The sequence below is a fragment of the Perissodus microlepis genome, chromosome 14 (genome assembly GCF_051167445.1).
Source record: "Perissodus microlepis isolate ML-2025 ecotype Zambia chromosome 14, ASM5116744v1, whole genome shotgun sequence".
Classification (NCBI taxonomy): domain Eukaryota; kingdom Metazoa; phylum Chordata; class Actinopteri; order Cichliformes; family Cichlidae; genus Perissodus; species Perissodus microlepis.
Genome location: NC_140474.1, coordinates 26976005 through 27003576, shown reverse-complemented (window position 1 = coordinate 27003576; position 27572 = coordinate 26976005). Strand labels below are relative to the sequence as shown.

Sequence of the window (27572 nt, the reverse complement as noted above, 5' to 3'; positions counted from 1 at the left end):
GGAATTCACTCTCATCAGCACTGTTTTTACTGCGGTTGAAACTTTTAAAACTAACTGGTGGACATTTGAGCATCTAAGTAACTTATTTAAAGGGGCAAGAACAGATAAAGGTAGATAAATTCATTATGTCGAAATTAACAGTTTGAAATTACTGTTAATTAAATTCAGTAAATTTAAATAAGCAAGTGCATCACATTTGCAATATATAGACCTTTAAAGTGATAATCATAGAGAAATACGTCTGAAAAGTGAAGCCAGCCTTATACCTGCCATTCCTTCTAATCGCCTGTAGGGGAGGCGACTCTGCTGTTTCATTTCATGTTTTGTTTAATACAGCATGATATTTATTTGTAAATTATGGTCGCAGGAGTTCAATTCAGTTGATATATGTATATTTATATAGTGCCAAATCACAACAACCACTTTTCCTCAACATAACGACACTACAATGTACAACAGAAACTCCAATAATCAGACGATCCCCATGAGCGAGTAGTAAGAACTCCCCTGCAGGCACAGGGGAGGGGCAGCCATCTCTTTTGTGACCGGTCGAGGACTTTATAAGAGTGAAATAAACAATGAAGCAGGACTACTTGGTGACTGAAAAGTCACTAAGACAGATAGAATAAAGCATGGATGTAGCTTCTAGGTCAGAAGAATGTGCCTAGTGGCTTAACCTCCTAGGACCTGGCGTCCACATATGTGGACATCACATTTTGGGTTATTTAGACCAAAATACTCAATTTTGCACTACAAGGGCCTGATATCCACTTATGAGGACATTATACTGCTACTGTTCTATCGAAATTTGAAACAAATATCCTCATATGTGGCTCTCATTTTTCTTAGAAACAAAAATCAGGTTAAAAAAAATCAGGCAATTCTTTGTTTTTACATTCATCGGGTCCCAATATGCCCAAATATCAAAGACAAATTTAAAATGCATGTCGTGGAAGAGTTCGGGTCTTTGGAGGTTAAAGCTGCATTTTATCTGAAGGCCACCAGATGGGTTTAGTTTTGGTTGCAAAAAGAATTCCGTGCTAATAGAAGTGTGTTGGAATGTTCTATCTTGACCTCTTGAAACACTTTTCTGCTGATTTTATGGGCTCAGTAACTCGTTTTTGTTCTCATTGAATAACAAATGAAGTCTGTTATGTAAATCTTGTTCATATTACGTTTCAAAGTGGAGATGGCATGAACCACACACTCGTTAGCTAATGACACAAGTCATCATCAATGAAGATGGCGATGGCAAACGCTCATCTCGAGGTTTCAGAACAGGATTTGAAAAACCAAAGGGTGACGACTTTTATACCACCTGTGGTTGCTACCATTTGAGCACACATGATCCTCAGATTCTCAGTCTGAGGTTATTGAAAAAGCAACCAAACAAACACATAATGCTTAAAGTGGAAGCTTGAAAACAGGACTTCAAAAACCAGTGATTGACATCACTTTGGCCACTAACATTGTCTATATATACAGTTTATTCTGATAATGTGCTGTGACTGCAACCTGTGAAAAATCAAAATGCCAGTTACTGGATGATTAAATACCCGATAGCACGGTTCAAATCATTACATGACGTTAAATAAATAAAATTAAAACAATAATTATATGAATGATTAATCCATTTCATTTAGAGTGGCATTAATTGAACAAACTCTCAGACTGGGACATTGAGGACTCTTCATTAGTAATCGTGTGTAGGCCTAAAATTAACACCACCTGCTGCCTCCTGTCTTCTCAGGCTGCTGTCTGAACTGTTTCCCGGGGCCACCGAGCTGTACGAGAGGGTGGCGGCTAACCGTGAGCAGTGGACCAAAGTGTCCCATAAGTTCACCATCCGTGGGTTGCCTAGCAACAACAGCCTCGACTTCCTGGACCAGGAATACGAGCTGCTGCAGGCCCAGGGCGCTTTCGGGAGTGACGACCACTGCCTCAACGGCTGCCTCGATGACACAGAAGGAGGGAGGGGTCAGTGACGGCAGCAGGCCGCGGACGGTTTTCGTCGAGTTTTCCGTGGTCCCGTAAGAGGCTGAGGATACCTTTTTTGTGACCTAAGAGTCACGGGTCTCTCTCTGCTGTCAACCACTTAGATGCTTAGGAGGCCAGACAGGACGGGACAAAAGTTTCAAACTGAATCAGACGAGCGATCTGAAACGAGTGCTGGAGCCACACGTCTCCAGCTGAAGATGGCAGAAGGTGGTGACTTTGTCTATTTCAGCAGCTATACCGGGATAATAGGTTTTTACCACTAGTCACAAGCTCATTCATACAGTACTGATCCTGATTAAGATTGTAAAAACACACAGCTACACTGACACACATATGTACATGCACATACTGTCTCAAGATCGAGGGGGGGGGAAAGATTCATTGTGACAGCAGAGACTACTTCAACATGTAACAGTGAGATGAAAGTGCTATAGTTTCTGTAAAATGTGTCATAAAAGCTTATATTGATTTAAAGCAGCTGCCATAGCCCTCACCTGATGCTTATGAATGCATGCTGTATGGACACCTCATGTTTTATTCCTTTTATCTGGGTCAGTGTTTATTTTATTTTACATTAACTAAGAAATGAATGCACTCCATTTCCATCTCCACTCCGTCTCAACACATTTTAGTTACAGCTTTTCAGGATATGTGTAATAATAAATTCATGACCATCAAGATGCACGGGGAGTTTTTGTTTCTTTTTAGTGATTCACTTCTTGCTTTTTTAAGTTTTTAGGGGACAATTTGACAATCACTTATTAATGACAGAGTCACTGATCCCTGACCCTTCTTCATTCATTAAACACTTAACTCAAAAGACTCCCACTTTATTCTTCTCGCCATCCTCCATCTGTCACATTTCCTCTTCATTTAGGTCATTTTTTTCTGTTCTTAACTAACTTCCTCATGAACCCACTTTAGGTAAAGAGTAACCAAATCCCTTTAAAAGATCCATCTCATCTGTAAGTGCAAATGTGCCAGAGTAGAGTGTGTCATCGAGTGTGTCATATGGATCTGCCTTATTGCGCATCTTTGCTGCCTTTCTTAGAGCTTTTAATATATAAAAATTGAAATAAAGAGTCTGTTTAGTATGTATGTTGTATATTTGTTATAGAGATAGCCTGAGTATCGACGTGTTTGACTGAATGATCAGCTGAGAAGATGTATATCTGTGAAATACCCGTGTGAAGAACCTCAGATGTCACAATCGTCATTTCACTTCTTTCTATTTTATCTGCACAGCCACCCTCGGGTGTCCCAGTCAGACATAAAAGTGTTTTGTTCAGTTCTCAGTGCATCCAGATTGTTTTTTTTCTTTTTTAAAGGAACTAGAGATGTAGCCATCACAAAATTACTCTTTCTTGGAACCATCCAGCAGTTCACTATCGCTGCACTCCAAAGGAAGCGTCAGAAATTATGTTCTCAGCTTGTGCCTCATAGAAAACCTGACTGGAGTTTTATGTTACAGTACGCTATTGCTCAGTTTTACCTTACGATGCTTAAAGTAGGAAATGCTGCAGAGCAATGTGAGAAAAACCGCTGAATAGTTACAAAGGGAAAGTGGACACCATTGCACGTGGGCTGCACGGGGAGGGGGCGGGGGATGAGTGAATGTGTGGATGGGCACGAGCGTCTACGTGGGTGAGAGAGAGGTAGTTAAGAGCAAGAGAGAAATGTTTGGTGTAGCTCTACAGAGGCGGTGTTCACAGAAACGAGGCTGACACAAACCTCGAGTGATCTACCAGAATTTCTTCCTTCTTCCCCCCCCTTTCCTTTTATGCTGCCCCGATAATGTTAATGGAAGAAGATAAAAGCTTCTTTTCAGTTTTTTTCAAATCGCAGGTTACAAATGTAGGATTTCTCTTTGAAAAGTACCTTATGAACCCTCATGGGATCCTTTTGAAGACAATTAGTGAGGAGCCATTAGTGAGGAATTTAATCGCCTCTAAAAGTGGTGTGATGTATGTGTGAAACCAAGATTGGGATATGCATCAGCGCTCGCTCGATGGAAGTGCTTGATCTGCCGTGGACGAGATGGTTTTGCTGCAAAGCTTCTAAAGGGCGTACAGACGTGTCTGTGTAAGAGCCACTCTCTCTTTCTTGAACTCTTTCTCTCATTTTTTTGTTTTATTTTTCAGTTATTTCAAAACCAACGTTTCACATGTACTTGTCTTTTTTTTTCCATGTGCAATATAAATTGTCTGCCTCTGTGACACTGCATAGATTCCTATGTAAATACCTATGCCTCTTGTTAAATTATTGCTTTAGGTCTGAGTTGCCAAAGCCTTTTAAGTGTTAGATCATGATGTTTCCATTTAGAAAAGAAACACAAATCAATGGAGTGTGACAATTTTAATCCTAAAATGCTTCAGTTTTCTATCACGATTGTGTATCTGTCCTTTTTGTTTGTTTGTTTTAGAGAGTCAGGGCTAAATGTGCCAAGCAAACATTTTCTACTTTCTTGGCAAGCTGCAAAGTGAAAAAGAAAAAGAAAACATAAAAACACCACAAGAAAAAAGAAAAAAAACAGACAGAACTTAAAATATTTTTGTTCTCTAATGTTGGAGTGTCGATGAGGGCTGTGTTCATATTTGACTTTTCCCGCTACGTCATGACAGCTTGTCAATGGATTGTGAACACAATCGATTTCCCATCATCACAGAGCAGCGGGACTCGAACCTGTGACGTAACGTCATCGTAACAATCACCTGTGACATAATTGTTAAAAGTGGCAAAAATATAATTGCTGTAAATATCAAGAGTTTCAAAAGAAAACGTTTCTTGATCGTCTGTCATTATTTACAATGGGACTTTTTTTTCCAATTCTGTAATGTGTTTAAAGTGGTTGCCTTCTGTTCTCCTTTTCTTTCTTTCTTTTTTCTTTTTTTTTTTTTTGCTAAGCCATTTTTGAACAACCCTAAGCTCAGACTTTAACAGAGGGGATGAAAGAAAATTATATGTTTGTTTGGGATATACGTATAATATATAACCCAGGCAAATCTGAAATGTATAAATGATGCTTATACTGGCCAATAAATCCAGGATATTCATCTGTTAATTATTTGTTTCATTGAGTTCTGAGTGCTGGTGATCTTGTTCTTCGTGTTGAACAAGGACAATTTTCAGAAGTAGGCAAATGTGCAACATTTTAAATCCTTTTTTTTTTCTTGAAATAAATCTGTTGAAAAGCTTCTTGGTTGTCCTTTCTAAATGTGTGTGCACACCACATGCTGCACTGTGTATTATGTTGTCTGGAGCTGTGTATTTGTATCTGGCAACACTGATTTAGTCGTCACAGAGGCATCTTTGCTGTTCCTGTTGACCTGTGCCACATGGACTCGTGGTTAAGCATGGCTAGGCTAACATATTTCGGAGGGGTTCCTAGGACAAAAATCTACCCCTAAAGTAGTTAGCATTTCTCCTGTTTTTACATTAGTTTAAATAGAAATTATATAGCTTGTTCATACAGCTATACTTTTATAATGGGAAATTACATTTAAATTATATGTTATCAGCCCCTAGTTGAAGATATTCCAGTATAGAGTTGTGGTCAGAAGCTTTCATAGACTCATCACGGGCATAAATGTCATGGTAAATCTGGGTCTTTTTATGATTTCTCTTAACTGTTGAATGACTGTACAACAAATATCTTTAATAACTTTAAAAAGAAAATGAAAAATTTGGTGTTGAAGTTTGAATTGACTTTGGATTTTCTCAAAAGTATATATACAGGCTCAAACATATACATGTACCCCACTAATATTTGGTTTAATGTTCTTTTGCAAGTTGCGCCTCAACTTGACACTTTTGGTAGCCATCAACAAGTTTCTGGCCAAAGTCTGGCTGTATATATGACAACTCTTCAAGCGAGACAGCTCAGTCTTTATCTCATCTGTCCATAGAGCTTTTCTGCAGTAGACATTTGGCTCATCCATTTGAGCAGCAGCAAATTTCACTCGAGTGATTTTGATTTTGTAGCAGGGACTTCTTTCACGGTCAGCACTCTATCAGTCCATGGTGATGTACAAGCTTTACAGTGGACAGTGATGCTGGTGTTCCAGCCTTTTCCAGTTCATGACATGCTTAAACCTTGGTGGTTTCTGGGTTCCTGACCATCTGAGGGTTTGGGTCTTCCTGCAGATCTCGGCAAAGTCATGACACATCTGAATAACTTGTACAGATGTGCAATTGTTTAAATGATGATCTTGGAATCCTCAGTTGTTTAGAAATGATTCAAAGAGACATTCTTACTTTTGTAATTCTCCTTCTTAGATCGTCTCTGAAGTCCTTGGACTTTCCCATTGTTCTGACTATTGGTCAATCCAGTGACTGCTGTAAAATAAATCCTTTATATGCTGGCAAACTGAAACTACCAGTTTTAGCCAATCATGACCCCTAATGAGAATTTAATAGGCCTCAGCACTGGCAAGTTAAAATCAATTGTAGAATTGCAGTACCAGTTATGAAAAGGTTTAAGATGGTGTATGTATATATTTAAGAAAGGATTTATTCTTTTTAAGAAAAATCCACAATAAATCCAAACTTGTACACCCCAATTGGTTTTTTTTTTAAAAAATTGATTAAAGGTGAATGCTGTGCAATCATTGCACCCTGGAAAAATAGCAGTTCAAATAAATCATTAAAAGCCCAAAATCACATGAAAATTATACCAATGATGAGTGTGTGTAAACTTCTGACCACAACTCTGTATGATAGTAGAAAGCAAAATTTGATTAAAGGGGACATATTATATTTTTATTAATGGAATTGACATAAGCAGATTGCTTTAAAACAACATTTTTATGATGGGCTTTCCTTATTAAGCCAAAAAAATTTTTTTTTAAAGGAACAATAGGTGTGTGGGGCTGTCTTCCTGAGAGATAGCTGCTCTCTGAGTCATTATACAGGCCATGCACTGAAAAAGCTGTCAGAATGGCTTGGAGCAGACTGAACCCTAAGCGTTGGGAATTATGAGAATCCCCCAATAGTGCATATATGACAGAATAAGGAAAGAACATCATAGGTCACCTTTCATGAATATGAGACAGGCGAATAAAACGAATTAAATAAATAAATAATAACAAAATAATTTTAACAGCAAATTATTGACTTTTGGGAACAGGTAGTTAAGTAGGCCTAAAAGAGGACGTATCATGTCTATTGGGCACTTATGATAGCGCAGTGTCCGTGATATATACTTATATGTATCTTCAACAATACATACTATTTCATAAAGTGATCTATTTTATGTATACAGTCTCAAGCAAAACAATTACAGTGGCTGAAAATTATTTATTACTTTATTACTGCGCCTGTACTTCACTCTAGTATCACACTGGTAAAGTACAGTAAACAAACTACAGTAGTACTGTGTAGCAGTTAAATGCATGCTCTAAAATTAAAAATCAGCAATTTACGAGCTCAAAACAAAGCAAAGTTGAGAAAACGCTCGTACTAATTGAATCATCGCGTGATTTGGAGTGCGTGAGCTCTGCGCAATGAGAACTGCAGGTAGTCCGCCATTGCTGTATGAAGAACTGTCGGATTTGGTGTTTGGCAGTCAACAATAAACTTGTGGTGCCGGGACCCGGAGCTACGAGGTCGGGTGAAAGCTCGTCGGCTGCTCCATAAACCAGTAGTCGGCCCAGTCCTCCCTGGACAACACTTTCATGTGAATACGGAGCCCACGGACGAGGCAACCATGTCCAATCTCAGCAAAGGCGGCACCAAGAAGGACACCAAAATGAGGATACGGGCCTTTCCTGTAAGTGCACGCCGCAGTAGGGGCTTTGCCCGTCCGACGGTCGCGGACTCGATTACCGTGGTCTGCGCTAAGGGCTAAATGCTAATAGGCTAACCAGCTGAGGTGACTTGACTATCCGTAAACAAAGTGTAGCCGTCAGATATCCAGTCTTCCACACTCTTGGTCGGTCTGTTAGATGGAAACTCATTTATAATACCAGCTCGGTGATAAGTTTTATAAATCACTTTTATTTTTCCTGTCGCTTAACTGTCTTACAACTTCCCAGGCATTAGCTAGCCGATATGATCAGCCAAGTAGCCGATGCTAACGTTAGCCATGGGTCTTGACACTTGTTGTTTTGACTGATTTTATTTTTGCTCATTTTCTAAAATGTGTCTATGTGTGTGTGTGTGTGTGTGTATATATATATATATATAAACGCATAATGTCTTTATGACTGAGCACTAAATGTAACGGACGTTTTTGCAGACAGAGGTCTGTACTTTAGCCTCAGCGGCGTTACGGCCGCTTTACATGATGCTAATGAAAACCAAAATGAGCTAACCCAGTTCTTGGTTCTGAATTAATGCCTGTGTGGATTTTGTGGACCTGTGTTGGTGTTGGAATCGATTCTTCGCTCACATGGCACTCCCTTTGTCTGCGAGACACTGAATTATCTATTTTCTGAACTGACCTAAATTTTCATAAAGCATTAGCCTGTCTGTAAAGGCTTGATGAGAGCGTAGCAACAGTATCCATGTAGCTGATGGATCTTAGTGACGAAGTTTTACTTCAGTGCCACCTTCATATATGCCTATGGGCCCGCTGATCGTGGCCCAGTCTTGATAGGATAACTGTCAGAGCTGCTGTCAAACCAGCGTCGTGATGTGCATGTGTTTGGGCTTGCCTGCTGAGTAGCAGCACAGGGGTGGCATGTGTTATGTTTTCTGCTTTTGGATAACGTGTCTTTGGCAATTAGGAATTCCACAAAGAGTCTAGAGTAAGTTTAAAGAGTTTAAATTATAGACTGGATTATAGATTTCTTGTTATCATGATGCTTTACAGCTGGGCTAAACTAGGTCCTTACTTTACGGTTATTTATCCTATCTGTAGTGCCTTGTAACGTAAAAAACAAACAAAAAAAAAAAAACTTTCCTCATCTGAAACCTTAAAAAAATATATATATATAAGAGCTGGGGCTGGTAGCTTCAGAAGCACTGAAACCCACGCCCATGTATGCGTAAATATTTAATATTAATTGCTTGGTGTATGCAATGACTAACCCTAATATTAGTGTATAGACACTGACCTGCATTCTTTCACTTTACATTTTCCTCATAGTGCTTATGCAAGTACTTAAAGCAGTCTGTGAGATTGTTTTGACAGAGCCAGATTTTCAGAGGACATGGTAGATATTATCTATCTCACCTTTACCCTTTGTGATATCTGCTTTCTCACTATACAAATCATTTTGGTGGGTTAATTTGGGTTTAAGTTAGAAAGAGAGAGAGAAAGGTTTTAACCTAATAAAATTGTTCCAAATTCCTTACCAGCATACCAGGTTAGGATTCTGAGGAAACTGAGAGGTGTTTTAACCCACAACACAGTGTTCAAAAGAATGAAAACTGCTTAGTCATTAGTGTTCATCGTTGCTACAGGAATGTGATGGTTTCTAAATCAGCTGGAATGGGAGCAGCACTTCCTCGAGCTTTTAATGTACCTCATGTTAGGGTCTTTTATTCTTTTTTCTTTTTCTTTTTTTTTTATTGAGGCATCCTTTTTTACTCTTGCAGTTTTCTTACTAGTCTGAGCAGTTTGCTATAATAAGCGGATTTATCCTATGATTGAAGATTTTTTTAATAGGCAGTGTACACAGCAGGGAAGAAATGATCATCTTAATATTTGCAGATCTGAGCAAATTTATTAATGAGAAAGAGTTTTCTAGAGGAGTAATAAGCTCTGTTAGTGTCTTATACTCAATAATGAAGTAAAAAAGAAAAAAAAGAAATCAAAGATTGAGGATTGACACTTTGCAAAATGTATTCTGCATCACCACTGAGCCAAAGTATTTTATTTGATGTTTTAGTTTTTTAAATCTCAGTTTCATCTCTGTTTAATTATCTCAAATGCTGTCATTTGTAGTCACCTTATTTTCCCTCCTTTAAACACATGGAGAATAACAGAGCTGGCAGAAAAACATGTGAAAACAGCCACTTTCATGTTAGTAGTTAAAGCACAACCAAGTCACAAACAATTCAAATATAAACATAGCTTGTTGGAATAATAGGCGTGAATAGAGATTGGAAGCATGAGCCAGTTCCACATGACTACCAGTGCTAATCATCCATCAGACCAGATCCGTATGCCACTAATACAGGTATTATATACATTAAACATCTGTGAGTAAGAAAGGACCTGCTCGTGTTCAAGTGACTTCATTTGGTCAGGATAAACACAAGGCTCCGTGCAGACATTTGCAGGCCCTCCAGTTTGCTGTGCAGGGCACCAACAATGAAGGTGGAATCCACGGAAAAGAAAATTTTGGGATGGGGGTGGACATAAACACATCTGTGTGTGTCCACAATAAAGTGTCATTCCAATCTAAGCTTATGAAATCCTAATTGTTGCAGTTGAACATATCAAAACAGTGACGTGACGTCAGCCTTGTGGCAGTGACACATGAGTCACATGTCAGTCTTTTTCCTACTCTGTTTGTGCGTTGACTCAGAGATAATGAAAGCCATTTTTTTTAAATGCACAGAAAATAGATCAGGAGTTATCAAATAATTAATTTGGACATCAGTATCAACAAAATGTTCTTAATATCCATATGTGATTTGAACAGTTGATTCTCTGTTGTTCATTTTGCCATGCTACATGAGGCCTCAGTCACGCAGGCCTAGGGGAGAACGCTCTCTGTCAATGGCAGATTGCCAAGGTTGCGAGTAATTTGCATGGGAGGCACCGACTTGTCTGCAAACACTTGGTAACTAAGGCTACGTTCACACTGCAGGCGAAAGTGCATCAAATCCGGCTTTTTTGACCCTCTGCGACCCATATCCGATCATGGTATGACAGTGTGAACAGCAGAAATCCGATGTTTTCAAATCCGACCTGGGTCACTTTCGTATGTGGTACTGAATCCGATACATATCTGATGTTTTAGAAAGCGACTGCTGTTTGAACGGTCATCTCGCATTAAATTCGTCTTTTACGTCACTGAGACAAGACAGACGGCAATTATCAGCGCCAGAGAAGACATCGTGAACGCTTCCTGGCCATCCAGTGTAGATGTTAGTGAAACTGTTGGGAAGACAGCATTGGAGAAACATGAACATTTTATTTGTACTGCATAATCTGCAGATTCTGACAGAAATCTACAATTATCCTTTGAAGCACCGCTCCTCTCTAAAACGGCAATAAGGATAATTATTAGGCCATATGTAAATAACAAAATAACCTTATAACTTAAAGCAAAATTGGGAAACGTAAAGTCCGAAACAAGTCTTTATATTAAGGCCATCAGTCAAACAATACTGTTTGGTCTGGGTCTAAACAGAGCGCGTTGTGTGTGACGTCTTCTTTTGCGCATGCGGGCCTCTTTGAGGGTTCACACTAGAGCGCGTTTGCTGTCACATTTCTTTTGTAGTGTGAACAAGCAGACAAAAAAATCTGATTTGATCAAAAAATGGGAATTGAGCATTAAGACCTGCAGTGTGAATGTAGCCTCTCTAACCAGCTAGTGGGAGTGAAACTTGGAAAAACTGTGATGCAAATCAGAAATGGAGGACGTCCACTTTAACTAATAGTTATGCCTTTTAAAACACGTTGGTTTCAGCATAAGGCACATTCTTTACTTTGAGGATAAACATCTTCTGTTTCTGGATTGAATTGTACTTTTTCAACTTCAGCTACTGCTTAGCAAGTAGTTGGGACCACTGCTTATTGGCCAACAGGCCTACAGTACATCTCAAGATGGTTAAAACATACCCTCTTAGATGAGCTGTGGCTAGACGTAGAACAGGCACTATGCAGTAATATAGAGATTTTGGACCTACAGTTCATTAGCTCAAGCATCAATATCAGCTCCTCTCTGACAGCATGGTGGGAATTTCTAAAAATGACTGAGTCTTCACTAATTCCATGTAAACATAAACCCATCTGGAATAACCCTGACATCCTAGAAAACAATAATATGATACTTCCAAGGGGTGGCACATTGGTCAGCACTGTTGCCACAGCAAGAAGGTCCTGACTTCAATTCCACCATTAGGCCAGGGTCTTTCTGTGTGGAGTTTCCATGTTCTCCCCGTGTTTGTGTGGGTTCTCTCCGGGTACTCCAGCTTCCTCCCACAGTACAAAGACATGCAGTTAGTGGGTTTAGGTTGGTAATTAAATTAGGTGTGAATGTGAGTGCGGATGGTTCTATTTGTGACAGACTGACTGTACCCTGCCTCTCACCCTAAGGGATCGGATAGGCTCCAGACCCCCCCCCGCGACCCTGACAAGGATAAGCGGAAGAGAATGGATGGATAATATTTCCTAGATTGAGTTGTAGGGCTGGGCGATATATCAAAAATTTATCGTTACCGAAATTTATGACTCTCATCGACGTCATTTTGCCCATGTCGGTAAATTCGGTATTTAAAAAAAAGAAAAGAAAAGGCATGTGCAGGTTGGCGATGTTCATGTCCCTTTAAGATGCTGTGCTACGTTACAGACTTGACGGGGTGGAGTCACATGACTCTACTACCTGTAACAAGACGAGACACGGGTGAACAAATGGAGGACGATTTAAATGTTGAAGCAGCAGCGACGGAGGTAGAGCTGGTGGAGGAGGAAGAGGAGACGCTTGTTAACAAAAAAAATGCATCATCAATCGTTTGGCAACATTTTGGATTCAACAAGGATGATATTGATCAAAAAATTGTTAAATGTAAACTCTGCAAAAAGACTGTTGCGTCAAGTCAAGGTAACACAACCAACCTCTTCCACCACCTGCAGCACAACCATGTGATTCAATTCGAAGACATAAAAAAAGCTCAAAGCGAGAAGAGATTAGGAGGACCAGCAAAAACGTCTTCCTCCACCAGGCAGCGGTCAATAACCGAAGCATTTGCTAGTACTCAACTATATGAGCGAACTTCAAAAAGATGGCAAGAAATCACAAATGCTATAGGCTACCACATAGCAAAAGACATGGCTCCTATTGCTACAGTGGAACGCAACGGGTTCAGACACTTCATGAAAATAATTGACAAGAGATACGAACTCCCATCACGAAAATATTTTTTCAAAAACTATCATTCCCAGCATGTACAGCACAGAGAGGGAAAAGGTTGCTGCTGAATTGAGATACGTTAAGCACGTTGCAGCCACATCCGATCTCTGGTCCAGCCGTACAATGGAGCCGTATATTAGTCTCACAGTTCATTACATCGACAACAAATGGGAGCTGCGTACCAGAGTGCTCGAGACGGCCTATTTTCCATCTGATCACACGGGGGAGATGGTTGGACAGGGGTTGAGAGCGATGCTGTCTGCATGGGACATCAGTGACATCATTTTTTAGAGAGCATGGTTACATATTGTATCCTACACTTTTTATTTTGTTCAGTTAATAAATCTTAACTACTAAAAGTACTTACTGCTATTGTCTTCATTTATTTTCAGTGACATTTTACAGTCCTTTAAAGTGGTAATAATATAATTGCAATGAATAGGTCTAGGGGGAATAATATTATCAAAATAACTGGAGGAACTATGCTGCCTGCCACAGCCCCATCAAATGAAAAAAAAAAAAAAAAAACGTTTGTTTTTTTGGCACTTGGGGTGGTTATCGTCCATTTATCGTTATCGAGGTTAACTGCTCAATTTATCGTGATATTGATTTTAGGCCATATCGCCCAGCCCTATTGAGTTGTATGAAATACTTGGAACATATATTCAAAGGAAACTTTATTTCATTTGACAGATTAGTTTTACAGTATTTAACAAGAATACATTTTTAGAATACAAATTAAATCTATAGATTTCATAAGCAGCAAATTAAATCCAAAGTAAAAAAGAATTTTAAGCCTAATCAAGGCTACAAACAATTGCAATTCCTTAATTTCAAAAACCTCCAAATATACATTACGCTCTCCAAGTAGATATCCCTTTCTATTGTTAAATGGGAGGTCGATCTATCAGTCAGCTTTGATCACAGCGTTTGGTCTCATATGTCTAAAATGACTAGAAACCCCAATCTACAATTAATACAATTGAAAATCCTACATAAAGTGCACTATACAGATCAACAGATGTTCAGGATCGGTTTGCATCATCTAACACCTGTTTGCACTGTCAAGGCAATACACCTGACAATTACATCCATGCTTGCTGGTTCTGTCCACCTGTTCAGAGGTTTTGGTTCCAGATATGTGAAGTCTTATCAAAGGTTCTGAAGTGTAACATTCCAGCCTCCCCTTCAGTTTGCTTGTTGGGCGACCTAGATGATAACACTGTCTTCCCTCTCTCCTCTCAATTAGAACATCTCAGGTGTGGGGCCCACACACACACACACACACACACACACACACACACACACACACACACACACACACACACACACACAACACTGGGCCCCCTGGCTCTGTTGGGCCCTTACTGGGGGGTGGGGTGCTGTTGGGTCTCGGGTCTCTGGCCACGGAGCTCGGTCTGCTCTGGCTTAGCAGACAGAGCCTCCAGGCTTGTCACTGCAACCCCCTGGGGTCTCTGCACTGTGTCTGCTGGGTGACTGTCATTGTTATTTATGTATATGTTGGTTGTTGCTGTGGTTTCTCTGCTCCCTCCCCCCCAACAGGTGTTGATTTAGCTCTCTCCCTTTCTCTCTCTGTCCCTCTTCTTCTCTCCCTCTCTTTCTGTCAACTTTCTCCCCAACTTCACTTTTTCTTTTTTCTTTTCCGTCACCTGGTCTTGTCCATTATGGTTGTGATAATCCAAAATCAAAAAACCCTAATAAAACCCTAATAAAGGTCTAATAAAATATGAGTATCAAGTGGACAATTACAACAAATGCTGCAATGCTTCACTTGTGAAATTAAATCTGTTTGTCATTTTTTGGCCTTCAGACAACAATTCTGATTGCTACACTGCCAAACAGGACAGGGGGGAAGAAAAAAGTTGGCCAGTGTTTGCAGACAAGTTGCCATATTCCATGCAAACTATGAGCAAAGTGGCAACCTGCTGGGAAGCAAAGCATTCACAAGGGTTTTTTGGGTAAAGACGCTATACCTCTTAGTTTCTCCTAGCGACAGCTGGCAACCTCCAACAACAATTCACAGCCAATTGGGTAATATTAATTTTTCCCTGGCAACCAGTGGTTACCAGACAGTCACCAACCACTTTCTAGGCCTGTGTGAATGGAGTCTTAGCTCCCTTACTAGCAAAATGTACTGATCTTCTAGAACATGATGTGGTATGCTCATGTTCTCATGCACAGATTCTTCATGTTGACACAACTAATCACTGATTATAGTCCTGTTGAAACCCATTACTTGTTACTTCTTGCAGATGACGATGGACGAGAAGTACGTCAACAACATATGGGACCTTCTGAAGAATGCCATCCAGGAAATTCAGAGGAAGAACAACAGTGGCCTGAGTTTTGAGGAACTTTATAGGAACGCCTACACAATGGTGCTTCATAAACATGGAGAGAAGCTGTACACCGGCCTGCGTGAAGTTGTTACCGAACACCTCATCAACAAAGTAAGGCCATCACAGATCACAGCCTAAAACAGTTGCTGGAAGTCAAGTGATGACAGATTGACTAAAATATTTAGAGTTCATTTGAGCTGTCTGTCATTCCTGTGTGTAATACATACAGCACATGTATAGTGGGCTAGTATGTATTACACAATACTGTGCTGGTATTTAAAGTAGACTGGATTTGATCTACATAAAGAAAGATTGAAGCTGTGGTTGCTCTTTGGAGACGGTTTGTTCCACCAAAGAATAACCTAACCTGGCCTGTGAATAGTTTCCTCCAGTTAACACAATGATATTAAAATCTGATTTTAATGAGGCCTGTTGTTTGAATGTCAGGGCTGAATTTCACCCAAATGCTTGAAAGTCTGTTTGGTGCTAAACAGAAACTGTCATAGGATTCATATTATGATTTCTTTTTTCCCCTGCTTGGCTTGCATGCCATACTGAACAACAAAGGCAAAACCAGAAAATATGAGCCGGTTGCATTCATGAGCAGCCTTGTAAAGGCACATAAGCAGAAAGATGGAGAATATAAATCCACAGGCTGTTACTTAAGTCTTGTGGTAGATTTGTAAAACCCTTTACTCACGCCCCCTTTTTTTTTTTTTTTTTTTTTTAAGCAGATGCCTCATTCCTGTGGCTGGAAGGCAAGGAAGAGCCCAGGTTTGAGGATGGGGGGCTTCAGTGGTGTTTTATTCTGGGGTTTCAGCTGTGAGAGAAGGCACATCTGTCTGAAACCCCTTCATAAAACAGGCGTTGTCCTGTGCGTTGTAGAAGAGCTTTAGGATGCTTTTGATGATGGAGTTATTTTCTCAAAACGGACATGTAATTGGTTTGTTTTACCACTGAAAATAAAATGTTAGTGAAGTAGATTATCCTAAGCAGCTTGTTTTTAAAAACAAAAGTGGCAGAAAGGAGGGCTATCTGAGATTTATTCATTCTTAAAACTCCTTCTAATAAGATAGAGAAAGCATAATTGTTCCTAAGCTGTCGCTTGTATTTTTGTAGCATGTTTAATTAGTGGCAAATTATGCCTGTCCATGAGATCTGTCGCAAATGCTTCTTTGCAGCTTACAGTGAGCAGACACACAATGAGCAATATTTCAGCACGATGTTATTGAATAACAGCCAGATGGTTTTACAGCTTAATTAAATGCACATTCTCAGCTTGGCAGGCTCAGTAAATGAGCAGTCAGGAAATGTCAACAAGTAATGGATCAAAGACGAGTTCTCTGACAGCTGAGTGTGTTTTTATTGTCTTATAATGGTAAAGGCATCACTTTGAAAGAAACAGTTGTAATGGTACAAACGCAGCATCGTCTCAACTCAGCTTAAGTTTGGAAGACAGTCGAGAGGTTCAGTCAGAAGTGCCTTTGTTTTGGGTCTAATAGTTAATGTTATTATGAATTATTGAGAGAAGGATTTGGAGATGTGTATTTTTTCAGCAGTGATTCATCGTTGTCTAGACAAGGGATGAAAATAAGCTTTAAGTCCAATCGAGCATGTCTATTCGGTCTCAGATGTTTATTTTCTACAATCACTTCTGGCTTTTAAGGTCATTTTTGGGATTTATCTATTTATTTATTTCAAATATTAACCTGTTAAGACCTGAAGTTTAGATGAGACCATATGCAGTCTTCTGGCTCTTTAATGTAGGCCAGAAATTGATAACTTAAGGCATACTTTAATTACAGCTGGTGTTTAAGAAAGTTAAATAAAGCATTTATAAACACACACACTTTGATTTGTAATATATGTAATATTTGATATGATGGAAAAGCAGCATTACAAAGTGGCAAAACAGATGAATATAATATGGGGTACATTGTTTTTTTTGTTGTTGATTTTTTTTTAAGCAAGCCATGACTTTGCATAGTGCACGTTTAGATTTATGGTTTTGCTTCTGACATTTGATCTGGATGTGCAAAAGAAGAAGTCGGTGCATTCATAAAGCTTGGTCGCCTGTAACATTAAGAGCAGAGGCCGTAATATATTACCTCTGCCCCGAAGGAGAAGGAAGGAGAGGTCAGTGTGCCCTTAAGAATCTTACTCCACTGAGACATTTAGTTTACTTTGCTGAGTCACACTGCAGTGTGACTGTTATCAAGCTGTTGTGTGCCTGACTAGTAAAGAAGGCCCGCATTAAAATGCTGCACGAGCAACAAAATACAAATACAGGTGTCTGCTTGAGTTCTAAGGCTGTGTTTCTGTCTCGTCCAAAGGTACGGGAAGATGTTCTCAATTCATTAAACAATAACTTCCTCCAGACCCTAAATCAGGCCTGGAATGACCACCAGACAGCTATGGTGATGATTAGAGACATCCTGATGTATATGGTGAGTATACAGTCATGCAGTAAGACATATGAGCATTAGATATAAATATTTTACACATAACAGCTGTATTTTATGTGCTTAAATATACATTTAAGCTCAGCTGCTGTTAATTCCAGTTCATTCTAATGTTGTTTGGGACATTTTTGTGTGTCTGTGCCACAGGATCGGGTGTACGTACAGCAGAATAGCGTGGAGAACGTCTACAACCTGGGCCTTATCATATTTAGGGATCAAGTGGTTCGCTATGGTTGCATCAGAGACCACCTCCGACAAACCCTGCTAGACATGATTGCCCGGGAGAGGAAGGGAGAGGTGGTGGACAGGTAGCCAAAAGTCACAAATGGCATTATCTAATAAATTATCTTTAGTTTTCAAATAAAATGAAGTTTGCGTTCTTGATCTTTAAATGGAAAAGTCATCATTTCTCACCAGGGGTGGACATGGCAGATGCCTTTGGTATTAGAAATATAAGATCTGTCAAATACATCTGCTGCATTTGCACCCAGTGGGCAAAAGCCTCAGAGCTTCTGGCATTTTAAAAACATTGACTATTCTGAATTTCATGCACTGTGGACTGTAACTGTTTTTCAATGGATGAATAGTAAAAAGTTAGTTGGCAGTTATACTGAGTGTGAAATGAGCTTCCACAAAAGTTTTTTTTTTTTTTTTTTTTTTTTTTTTTTTTTATGTTTTGTTTTGCATTACTTACCATTTGGTTTGCTTCTCCTTCTCTAGGGGAGCCATTAGAAATGCCTGCCAAATGTTAATGATTCTCGGCCTTGAAGGGAGATCTGTGTATGAAGAAGACTTTGAAGCACCGTTTTTAGAAATGTCTGCAGAATTTTTCCAGGTTTGGGAGAGAAATCCATTTTCCTTGTTTATGTGTTTATTTATTTATTTTAATTTGGGTCTATATTTCTTTGTGGCTTCCCTTAAAGGAACTAAAACCTCTTGTATAAACTGTTTCTTGTTTTCACTCAGATGGAAAGCCAAAAGTTCCTCGCAGAAAACAGTGCCAGTGTGTACATAAAGAAAGTCGAAGCCAGGATTAATGAGGAGATCGAGCGGGTAATGCACTGCCTGGATAAATCCACAGAGGAGCCCATCGTCAAGGTGGTGGAACGTGAGCTCATCTCCAAACACATGAAGACCATCGTAGAAATGGAAAACTCAGGCCTGGTCCACATGCTTAAGAACGGCAAAACAGATGGTAAGCCCTCAGTCACAGCCTGCTGCTCCACTTCACCTCTTTAGCATTTATATTTTTAGTGATTTATTGTTTAAATTGACATCCACGCAGGTTACAGTGAAATAGAAAATCCCCAACACTCTTTAATAAACCGTGAAGCTGTCACTTCCAGGAAATACTTTACTGGCTCAGTAATACAGTCATATTGTGTTCCCATTGGTTCATGCCACAAATAGTAATATGTGAGGAATTCAATGATGATTTGATTTCAGTCAAACTGGAACTGTAGTGCCTGGAGAGTATATTTCTCCTCCTTTTCTGCAGATCTCAGATGCTCAGTCCCTTTTCAGTTGGCAGAAGTGGATTTTTGATTTGTGCTCATGTGTGTATTCATGCTTACCTCTCTACAGATTTGGCATGCATGTACAAGCTGTTCAGCAGGGTTCCCAATGGGCTGAAAACCATGTGTGAGTGTATGAGCTCATACCTGCGGGAGCAGGGCAAGGCCCTGGTGTCAGAGGAAGGAGAAGGGAAAAACCCTGTGGACTATATTCAGGTACGGCACTGGGTTATCAGTCGACATAATGTTGCTGAAGATGGACTGTTCTGATGATACTGAGAATGTGCTACCTTGTAAGAGATCACAGATGGATTTCCTCTAGCTCAGTACACTTCAGCATGCCATTGCGTGATGAGCCTTGACCATAATGCACTTTAATTACTTCCCAGCAGAGAATAACTGCTCTCGCTCCCATGTTTGTTACCACAAACCATGATGGACTTTACCCTCATCCACACTGAGTCTTTGCACTGTACTTAACATGTGAGGTCCTTCTGGCAACTAGAAAGACATCAGTGCTTTTGAAAATCTTATGGCCTTTAAATCCCTTTGAAGTTCTTGGTTAAAATAATGACTCACTTCTTACTGTCTGGTAGAAAACAGCAGCCTCTTCTTTTACCACATCAGCTCTTACTTGCAGATTCACCTTTTCTTATGAGACCACCTTTCCTTTGCTGTAGCTACTGTTTGTTAAGCTCCTTCTAATGCACGCCGCTGCTGCATTTCCTGTCTTCCTGCAGGGTTTGCTGGACCTGAAGTCCCGTTTTGACCGCTTCCTCCAGGAGTCTTTCAACAATGACCGCCTCTTTAAACAAACTATTGCTGGTGATTTTGAGTACTTCCTTAACCTGAACTCCCGCTCGCCTGAATACCTCTCACTCTTCATCGATGACAAACTGAAGAAGGGTGTTAAAGGGGTGAGCCCACTAATCATGCATTCATGCTCTTATTTTTAGAACGTATGACAAATGTTACTGACCTGCTTCTTTCAAATTTATAACCTCACTTCAAAAAAATGCCCAAAAGAAAAAACCCCACACAATGTTTTCATGTAAAAAGTTGTGTTTCTGCTTTCTTTTGTGTTTTCAAAAGTGTTGGGGAAAATAAATCATAAAGTCTGTTTTTGATTAATGGGTATAATCTGACCCTGTTATTTTTATCCAGCTGACAGAGCAAGAAGTGGAGTCTATACTGGACAAGGCCATGGTGCTCTTCCGCTTCATGCAGGAGAAGGACGTGTTTGAGAGGTACTACAAGCAGCACCTGGCTCGCAGGCTGCTCACTAACAAGAGCGTCTCTGACGACTCGGAAAAGAACATGATCTCAAAACTTAAGGTGAGCAGGCATGTGGCATGATATAATTCTCGCTTTGGAGTAAGCTGAATATAAAATGAAAGATCCCTGGGTGCTTGGAGACTGGCCACAGTGCTCAGATGTGTTATGCACAGTTCTTTACATTATTTTTTCTCCGTGTTTTTGCATTTCAGTGGATGTTTAGGTAAAAGGAAGCATACAGTTTTCAGACTGTATCCACTTGCCTGTGTTTGATCATTATATAAATGTTTCTTTACTTTAAATAGACAGTTCCCTTCAAAATCAAATATACTCACTTTTTCTGTGCTCTGTAGTGCTTTTTATCCATTTTTTCAGTAAGACTTGTTTGGTTTTGGAGATATAAGCTGTAGAAATGTCTGCTTTCTCCTGAATATAATAGAAACAGATGTCCTTCGCTTTCTTTTGCTCAAAGCGGCCATAAAAAAAAAACATTTGGGAAAACTCAGCAGAAATGAGTCTTTGCAGAAATCATGACCCAGTTACTCAAAGATATCCACAAACCTTGATGTGAGCAGTTTTATGTTGGAATTGTATTTTTATTTCTTTTTTTCTACCAAACTGCACCTGCCGCTTTATCCCTGCAGATGGAAGCGTCTCTCCAGTTATGACAAGACTTATGACAAATAAATGCTTCACTGAGCATGACGAGGCTAGGAGGAAGCAGATATCTCTATAGCTGATATCTCTAAATCTGGTTCTGCAGCCCAGAATTATGTTCTTACACTTGATTTCAGGTTGAGCTGTCCCCGTTTCTTTTGAATAGCTTACCAATTATAAATCTAATCCTTCTTCATGTCTTTATTGCACAGACCGAGTGCGGCTGTCAGTTCACCTCTAAACTGGAGGGCATGTTCCGAGATATGAGCATCTCCAACACCACCATGGATGAGTTTAGACAACATTTACAGACGACTGGGGTGAGGAAAATCTACTTTTTGTCACAATAAAGAGCCTAATTAGTAAATGTAATCAGGACATTGTTGCTTGATTGACTGAGCTTTGTTGCACTGCTCAGTTACATATTAACAATTAGGCACCTAATTATCCATATCCTGGAAAATCATAGTGCATAAGCTTCTGGCTTGTGCTGTGCTTTCAGATTGCTGGGGTGACTTTAGCTCCATTTGGTGAACAGTGTAACCAATCAGAGTTCATATTTATGCACATTGCTTTTAAATTCATTACCACATAGTATCACTATGGCATCACTGTAGGTGATCGTATGTGTTGTTTTTTGTTTTTCCTAACTCAAGGTGTCACTCGGAGGGGTCGATCTCACTGTTAGAGTCCTGACCACGGGATACTGGCCAACACAATCAGCAACACCCAAGTGCAATATTCCACCTTCACCTCGACATGCATTTGAAGTCTTCAGAAGGTTTGTTAGTTGTTCACTTCACTCACAGATTTAGTAGTTTATTGATTACATGTGAGTGCTTTCATAACAGCACTTAGCTTTTCAGTCTGGTGATTTTCTAAAAGGTTTCTCCGTGTGATCCACAAGGAACAATAAATCCATTATATGTGTTGTTACCAGTAGAAGTAGTACATGGAGATTACTTTTTTCTTTTAGTCCCTTTCATGAAAATATTACCATGTATGTTTTGCTAGACACAGCATTTCAAACTAAATATCTATTGTGTCCTGCTGCAGAAAGCAAAGTTGCATTGATCATTTGTTGTAGGTTAATCTAGTATGACTCTCCTCTGCATGCAGGTTTTACCTTGGGAAGCACAGTGGGAGACAGCTCACCCTGCAGCACCATATGGGCTCTGCAGATCTAAATGCCACCTTCTACGGGCCAATTAAAAAGGTACGCTCCACTTGGAAAGGGGAGTCTCAGTACATTTCAGCAACCTTTATTTCATTTTAGAATAACAAGTGGACCTGGCTTTACGTTCATTACTTATTGTGAATTTTCTGTTTTATAAATTAGCTTAGTGTTTTAAATATAAGCAAATGACAGACTAACAAATGCGAATAAATGTAACAATTTTAAGTAATGGAAAGTAAAAATGAAATCCGCTGTTTTTTGGACATCTTGTCAAAATGGATTCTGACTAATGTTTTTATGTTGCCTTATCCCAACATTTGAACAGGAGGATGGGTCAGAGGTCGGAGTAGGTGGTGCCCAGGTGACAGGCTCCAATACTAGAAAGCACATACTCCAAGTGTCCACTTTCCAGATGACCATTCTCATGCTTTTCAACAACAGGGAGAAGTCCACCTTTGAGGTGCACAACTTAATTCCTTAGTACCTGACATAGTAGGATATTTTGGTCCCCATATGTCTTCATGTGTAGTGGACAAGCAGGAAAAGGTCATTTCAGTCTGTGGCCTCTGTGCTGTGTTGACACCAAGCCTGACCTCTTCACTATGTAGGAAATCCAGCAGGAGACGGACATCCCAGAGAGGGAGCTGGTGCGAGCACTGCAGTCTCTGGCCTGTGGGAAGCCAACACAGAGAGTTCTCACCAAGGAGCCAAAGTCCAAGGAGATCGAAAATGGCCATGTGTTTACAGTTAACGACCAGTTTACCTCCAAACTGCACCGTGTCAAAATCCAGACAGGTATGAAAAAAAAAAAATCATGAAGTTAAGCACTTTTCTTGAGGCTCACAGCTTTAGTTTGATTTTTCCTAGGTGTTATTCTGTGAATGTAAACTGTGTGAGTATAGATTTTTACTGTGTCAGGCTTAAAAAATGAACTTTTATTTTCTTAAAGCTTAGTAATAGGCAGTAAATTTGTTACAGATACAGCTTATCTTGCTTTTTCAAGACTTTTCCTCCTTAATCTTGTATCATCATATCACTAGAACAAAACTTAGTTAATTAATAAATATTTAGTCAGATAAAGAAGTTCAAAGTCTAGTAGCACGTAAAGAGCAGGAAACATGCGTGGATTACAGTATTTTAATGTCATCTTTTAGGTGATTTTTGTGAACAGGTAAATATAAACTTAATGGCACCTTCATTAGATACACCTGTTCGACTGTGCATCAAAGCAATTGTATAATGAGCCAATCACATGGCAGTAACTCAATATCTCTGAATATTTTCTGAAAGTCACTTATTGATGTCAGAGGGGAATGTGCAGACTGCTTCAAGCTGATAGGAAGGCAACAGTAACTCAAATAGCCACTCACTACATGTATGCTGAAAAGCATCCGTGAACGTGCGCACGTCAACCTTAAAGCAGATGTGCTGCAGCAGCAGAAGACCACACCACATTCACTCCCGTCAACTAAGAACAGGAAACTGATGCTACAGTTCAAAAGAAGACCGAAAGACAAAAACGCCACAAGTCTAACACCACAGTCTGTCTCAGTACTGTTGATGATTTTGTCTATTACCTCTTTACGCTTTGAAAGCCTGCTAGAAGTAATCCTTGAAGCTCTCTTCTGAACCGAGCGATGTCTGTCATATTTCAGGCCTGTTTCCTGAGCAAAATGGGTGTGCAGCAGAAGGTAGTGTGGGTGGTTTCTGTCTATGCAGCTACCCTTAGAAAAACCCAGAAACCGTTCTGATGGTCATCAAACCACATCTTTATTGATTATATACTAAGGTGTCAGAACTCCTCATTAAGGGTAGAGGGGAGGTGGTCACATGTCGCCTTTATGAGGGAAAGAGTTACAGGTGCTCACAAGGCAAAGGGGGGTTCCAACTCAGTACTAGCAAGGCATACCTAATAAAGTGACTATTGAATGTACATAAGAAAATGACACGTTTCATCATGATCTCTTGCATTTATTGTCCGTCTGCCGTGTGTGTTTTTTTTTTTTTTTTTTTTTTGTGCACTACCCAGTGGCTGCTAAACAGGGGGAGTCGGATCCAGAGAGGAAGGAGACGCGGCAGAAAGTGGACGACGACAGGAAGCATGAGATCGAAGCTGCCATCGTTCGCATCATGAAGTCTAGAAAGAAGATGCAGCACAATGTCCTGGTAGCAGAGGTCAGTCAGCAGAAGCTGTAGCTAAAGCCCACTTGTAAAGAGCACAAAAAATAAAACTATAATGTTCTGTGGTGGACAGCACCAGTCAGTGAGTCCCCTAGTGGCACATTATATGATGTACAAGAGGTTAGAGCCTCTAGTGCGCTCTAGTGGTTTACTTCTTTCACATAAAAAGCTATAAAAGAGTCTTGCATAGCAAAGTTAATAATAAATTGGTAAATAAAAAGGCCATGAAAGAAGAAGCCGTGAATTAAACAGTCGTGTTTTCATGTGTCTCCACAGGTCACACAGCAGTTGCGGGCACGATTCCTTCCTAGTCCTGTAGTCATCAAGAAACGCATTGAAGGACTCATTGAGAGGGAATATTTGGCAAGAACACCAGAGGACCGCAAAGTGTACACTTATGTAGCATAAAACAAATGAATTCAATGAAAGCTAGCGTCGAGTTGAAAGAAGCTGAGGGCCTTTGTTTTTTTCTTTTTTTTTTTTTTTTGGTGGACTGCTATGTGTTTGAACAAACTTGGAAATGCTTTCATTGTTGATTCTGGGAAACACTGGGAAGGTTAACATTTCTTCCATAAAAATGTGTTTAAAAAAAGAAAAAGGTAAAAAAAAAAAATCATGCGAAGGATGGTGAAGTTTTCTAGCATTATTAGATTTCTTCAGCTGCGAGAACTGAAATGAGGGAGTCTAGTTTTGTATAAAATCCATGTTTCTTGTGGCCTTTGGAGAGAACTTAGTGGGCCTGTTTGCGGGCTAACGACGCGCCACGGCCAAACGAGCGCATCAGAGGCCACATGGAGAACGAGAAAACATTTGAACTCACTCCCCTGTTTTAAATGTTGATGTCAATGTGTTCTGTTTGTGTTTTGTGGCACAATAATGGCTGTACAGGTTGACAGATAGGCCTTTTTCCTCTCAAGAGGATTTTTAGATTTAAAGAAGAGGACAGAGTGTTAACTGGTACAGACCTGGTTTACAACAGCAGTGAAATACATTTTGAGTACTTGAGAAAACATGAAGAGTGCTTAATTTATGTTGCAAATAGGTCTGGGATGTTTTGTTTGTTTGTTTTTAGGGGGGGTGGGGGGTTGTTTTAATGTCTGCTATCAAACATGTCCACCTCACAGCTGAACTATTTAATGCCATTCTCATTTGGCCAGGTCTGTACTAGTGGTTATAGAGATCAAGGGCTGTTGCTTCACAGCATGCTTTTATCTATTGGATCAATCAGGGGAATATAAGACACACATGAAACTCCATAAAAGGTGTTTGGACTCTCATGACACATTTTTCACGTAAGGCCTGCTGTATGATAGGCCACCCACCCCCCTAAAAAAAAAAGAAAAAGATTTCTCTCTGAGTGGAAGGTTCCTGGTGGTGCAGGTGTGCAAAGAGGATATTATTTTTCGTTCTCGACTGCATTTTGATCAGCTGGAACCAGTTTAGCACCATGTTCTAATGTGTACAAATTGTAAAATAAATATTGTACTCACTGCAAAGGTGGATTGTACAGGGCCTTGTTTTCATCATATTAAATGTAGAATTTAAAAAAAAAAAATGAAAGGGATGCTTTTTTTTTTTTCTGCATCTTTGCATGACCAACCAAGGCCTTGGCAAGCCTCAGGAATGCATCTGTAACCATAATCAAGGCTTAATTTCAGTGGTAAGCCACAGTCAGATTCTGTGTTCACAACAAGAATTTGGAAGGCTTCACGAGGATGTTTATTACAGTATTTTCCAATTCACGTGTTTCTGTTTATCTTTACTTTTTGGTAAGAAAATACTCAGCTGAAGCTGCCATTGGCCACTTTGCTATGCTACACCCTGCTTGCCAGCTTGGATAATTTTCTGTCAAAACACTTTTTCTTTCAAAACTACCTTGATTCTTCATGCCACAGATTCAACAACGTGGTGGAAACATTCCTATGAATCCCACATCCCAAAGGTGTTTTCTATTGGATTGAGGCTGGCAACTGTGGAGGCAATTTGAGTACAGTAAACTTATCATGTTGAAGAAATCATTTGTGATACGCTTTATCCGAGAAGATGGGTGCACTGTGGTCACAAAGGTGGTGGTCAGCAACAATACTCGGGTAGGCTGTTTAAACAATGTTCAGTTGGTACTAAGGGGCCCAAAGTGTGCCAAGAAAATATCCACTACACTATTACACCAGCCTGAAGCATTGATACAGGGCAGAATGGATCCATGCTTTTAATGTTTGCACCAAATTCTGACCCTACCATCCAAATGTTGAGGCAGAAATGGAGGCTCCTCTGACCAACAGCTCTGGATCCCAGTGTGGTCTTCTGCTGCTGTAGCCCATCTGCTTTGAGGTGTTCGAGTGCTCAGAGTAGAAAAGTGGTATATAAAAACCAGACCATTTACCTTCCAAACAGCTCAAAGCAGTTTGGCCGTTTTCCTCTGACACTAACGAGGCATTTTCCCCCAGAGAACTGCTTCTCAGTGGATGTTTTCTCTTTTTTGGACTATTCTCTGTAAACCCGAGAGACACTTCTGTGTGGAAAATCCCAGAAGATCAGCAGTTTCTGAAATACTCAGACCAGCCTGTTTGACAGTAACAGCTGTGCCACATTCAAAGTCACTTAAATAATGTTTTTTCCTAATTCTGATGCTCAGTTTGAACTTCAGCAGATCGTCTTGACCATGTCTACATGCCTTAATTCACTAAGTAGATACCATTGGCTGTTATCTGAGCGGTTGAACAGGTGTCCCTAATAACATGTCTGGTGAGTGTAGAAAACTCTAAAGTTATAACAGAGTATAGTTATTTCAGGTCCGTGGCTTGTACTGGTGTTAAATAATATTATTTTGTACTGAAAGGCGTTCTTAATACTTCTGAGTAATGAAAATACAATGAGTAATGAAATAACAGTAAATGACAAAAACACAAGTCTTGGCCTTC

The 27572-nt window shown here is 39.9% G+C and overlaps 2 protein-coding genes across 3 annotated transcripts in view; both read left to right on the top strand.

The window, feature by feature from the left end:
• Positions 1 to 5193, top strand: part of pde2a (phosphodiesterase 2A) — a 179759-nt gene extending 174566 nt beyond the window's left edge. For both annotated transcript variants that reach the window (XM_084951377.1, XM_084951376.1), the window contains exon 31: positions 1751 to 5193. In XM_084951377.1, the coding sequence (XP_084807503.1) occupies positions 1751 to 1985 (235 nt within the window). In that variant the 3' untranslated portion in view covers positions 1986 to 5193. The remainder of the gene's footprint in view (positions 1 to 1750) is intronic.
• A 2297-nt stretch (positions 5194 to 7490) lies between these two features.
• Positions 7491 to 26391, top strand: cul3b (cullin 3b). The gene is made up of 16 exons (XM_084949806.1): positions 7491 to 7765; positions 15299 to 15496; positions 17719 to 17832; positions 17995 to 18155; positions 18568 to 18682; positions 18814 to 19042; positions 19432 to 19577; positions 20102 to 20278; positions 20526 to 20696; positions 21506 to 21613; positions 21950 to 22074; positions 22413 to 22509; positions 22796 to 22930; positions 23079 to 23265; positions 24500 to 24645; positions 24928 to 26391. Exons 1-16 carry the CDS (start codon positions 7703 to 7705, stop codon positions 25057 to 25059), a joined length of 2304 nt encoding a protein of 767 aa, XP_084805932.1. The 5' UTR covers positions 7491 to 7702; the 3' UTR covers positions 25060 to 26391.
• Positions 26392 to 27572: the final 1181 nt, after the last annotated feature.

What these genes read in the sequence shown, in the direction of transcription:
- cul3b (XM_084949806.1), top strand. Translation starts at nt 7,703, where the DNA reads ATGTCCAATCTCAGCAAAGGCGGCACCAAGAAGGACACCAAAATGAGG. An exon ending in GAGACATCCTGATGTATATG is followed by an intron (nt 17,833 to 17,994) that starts GTGAGTATACAG and finishes TCTGTGCCACAG; the next exon opens with GATCGGGTGTACGTACAGCA. An exon ending in ACATGATCTCAAAACTTAAG is followed by an intron (nt 20,697 to 21,505) that starts GTGAGCAGGCAT and finishes TTTATTGCACAG; the next exon opens with ACCGAGTGCGGCTGTCAGTT.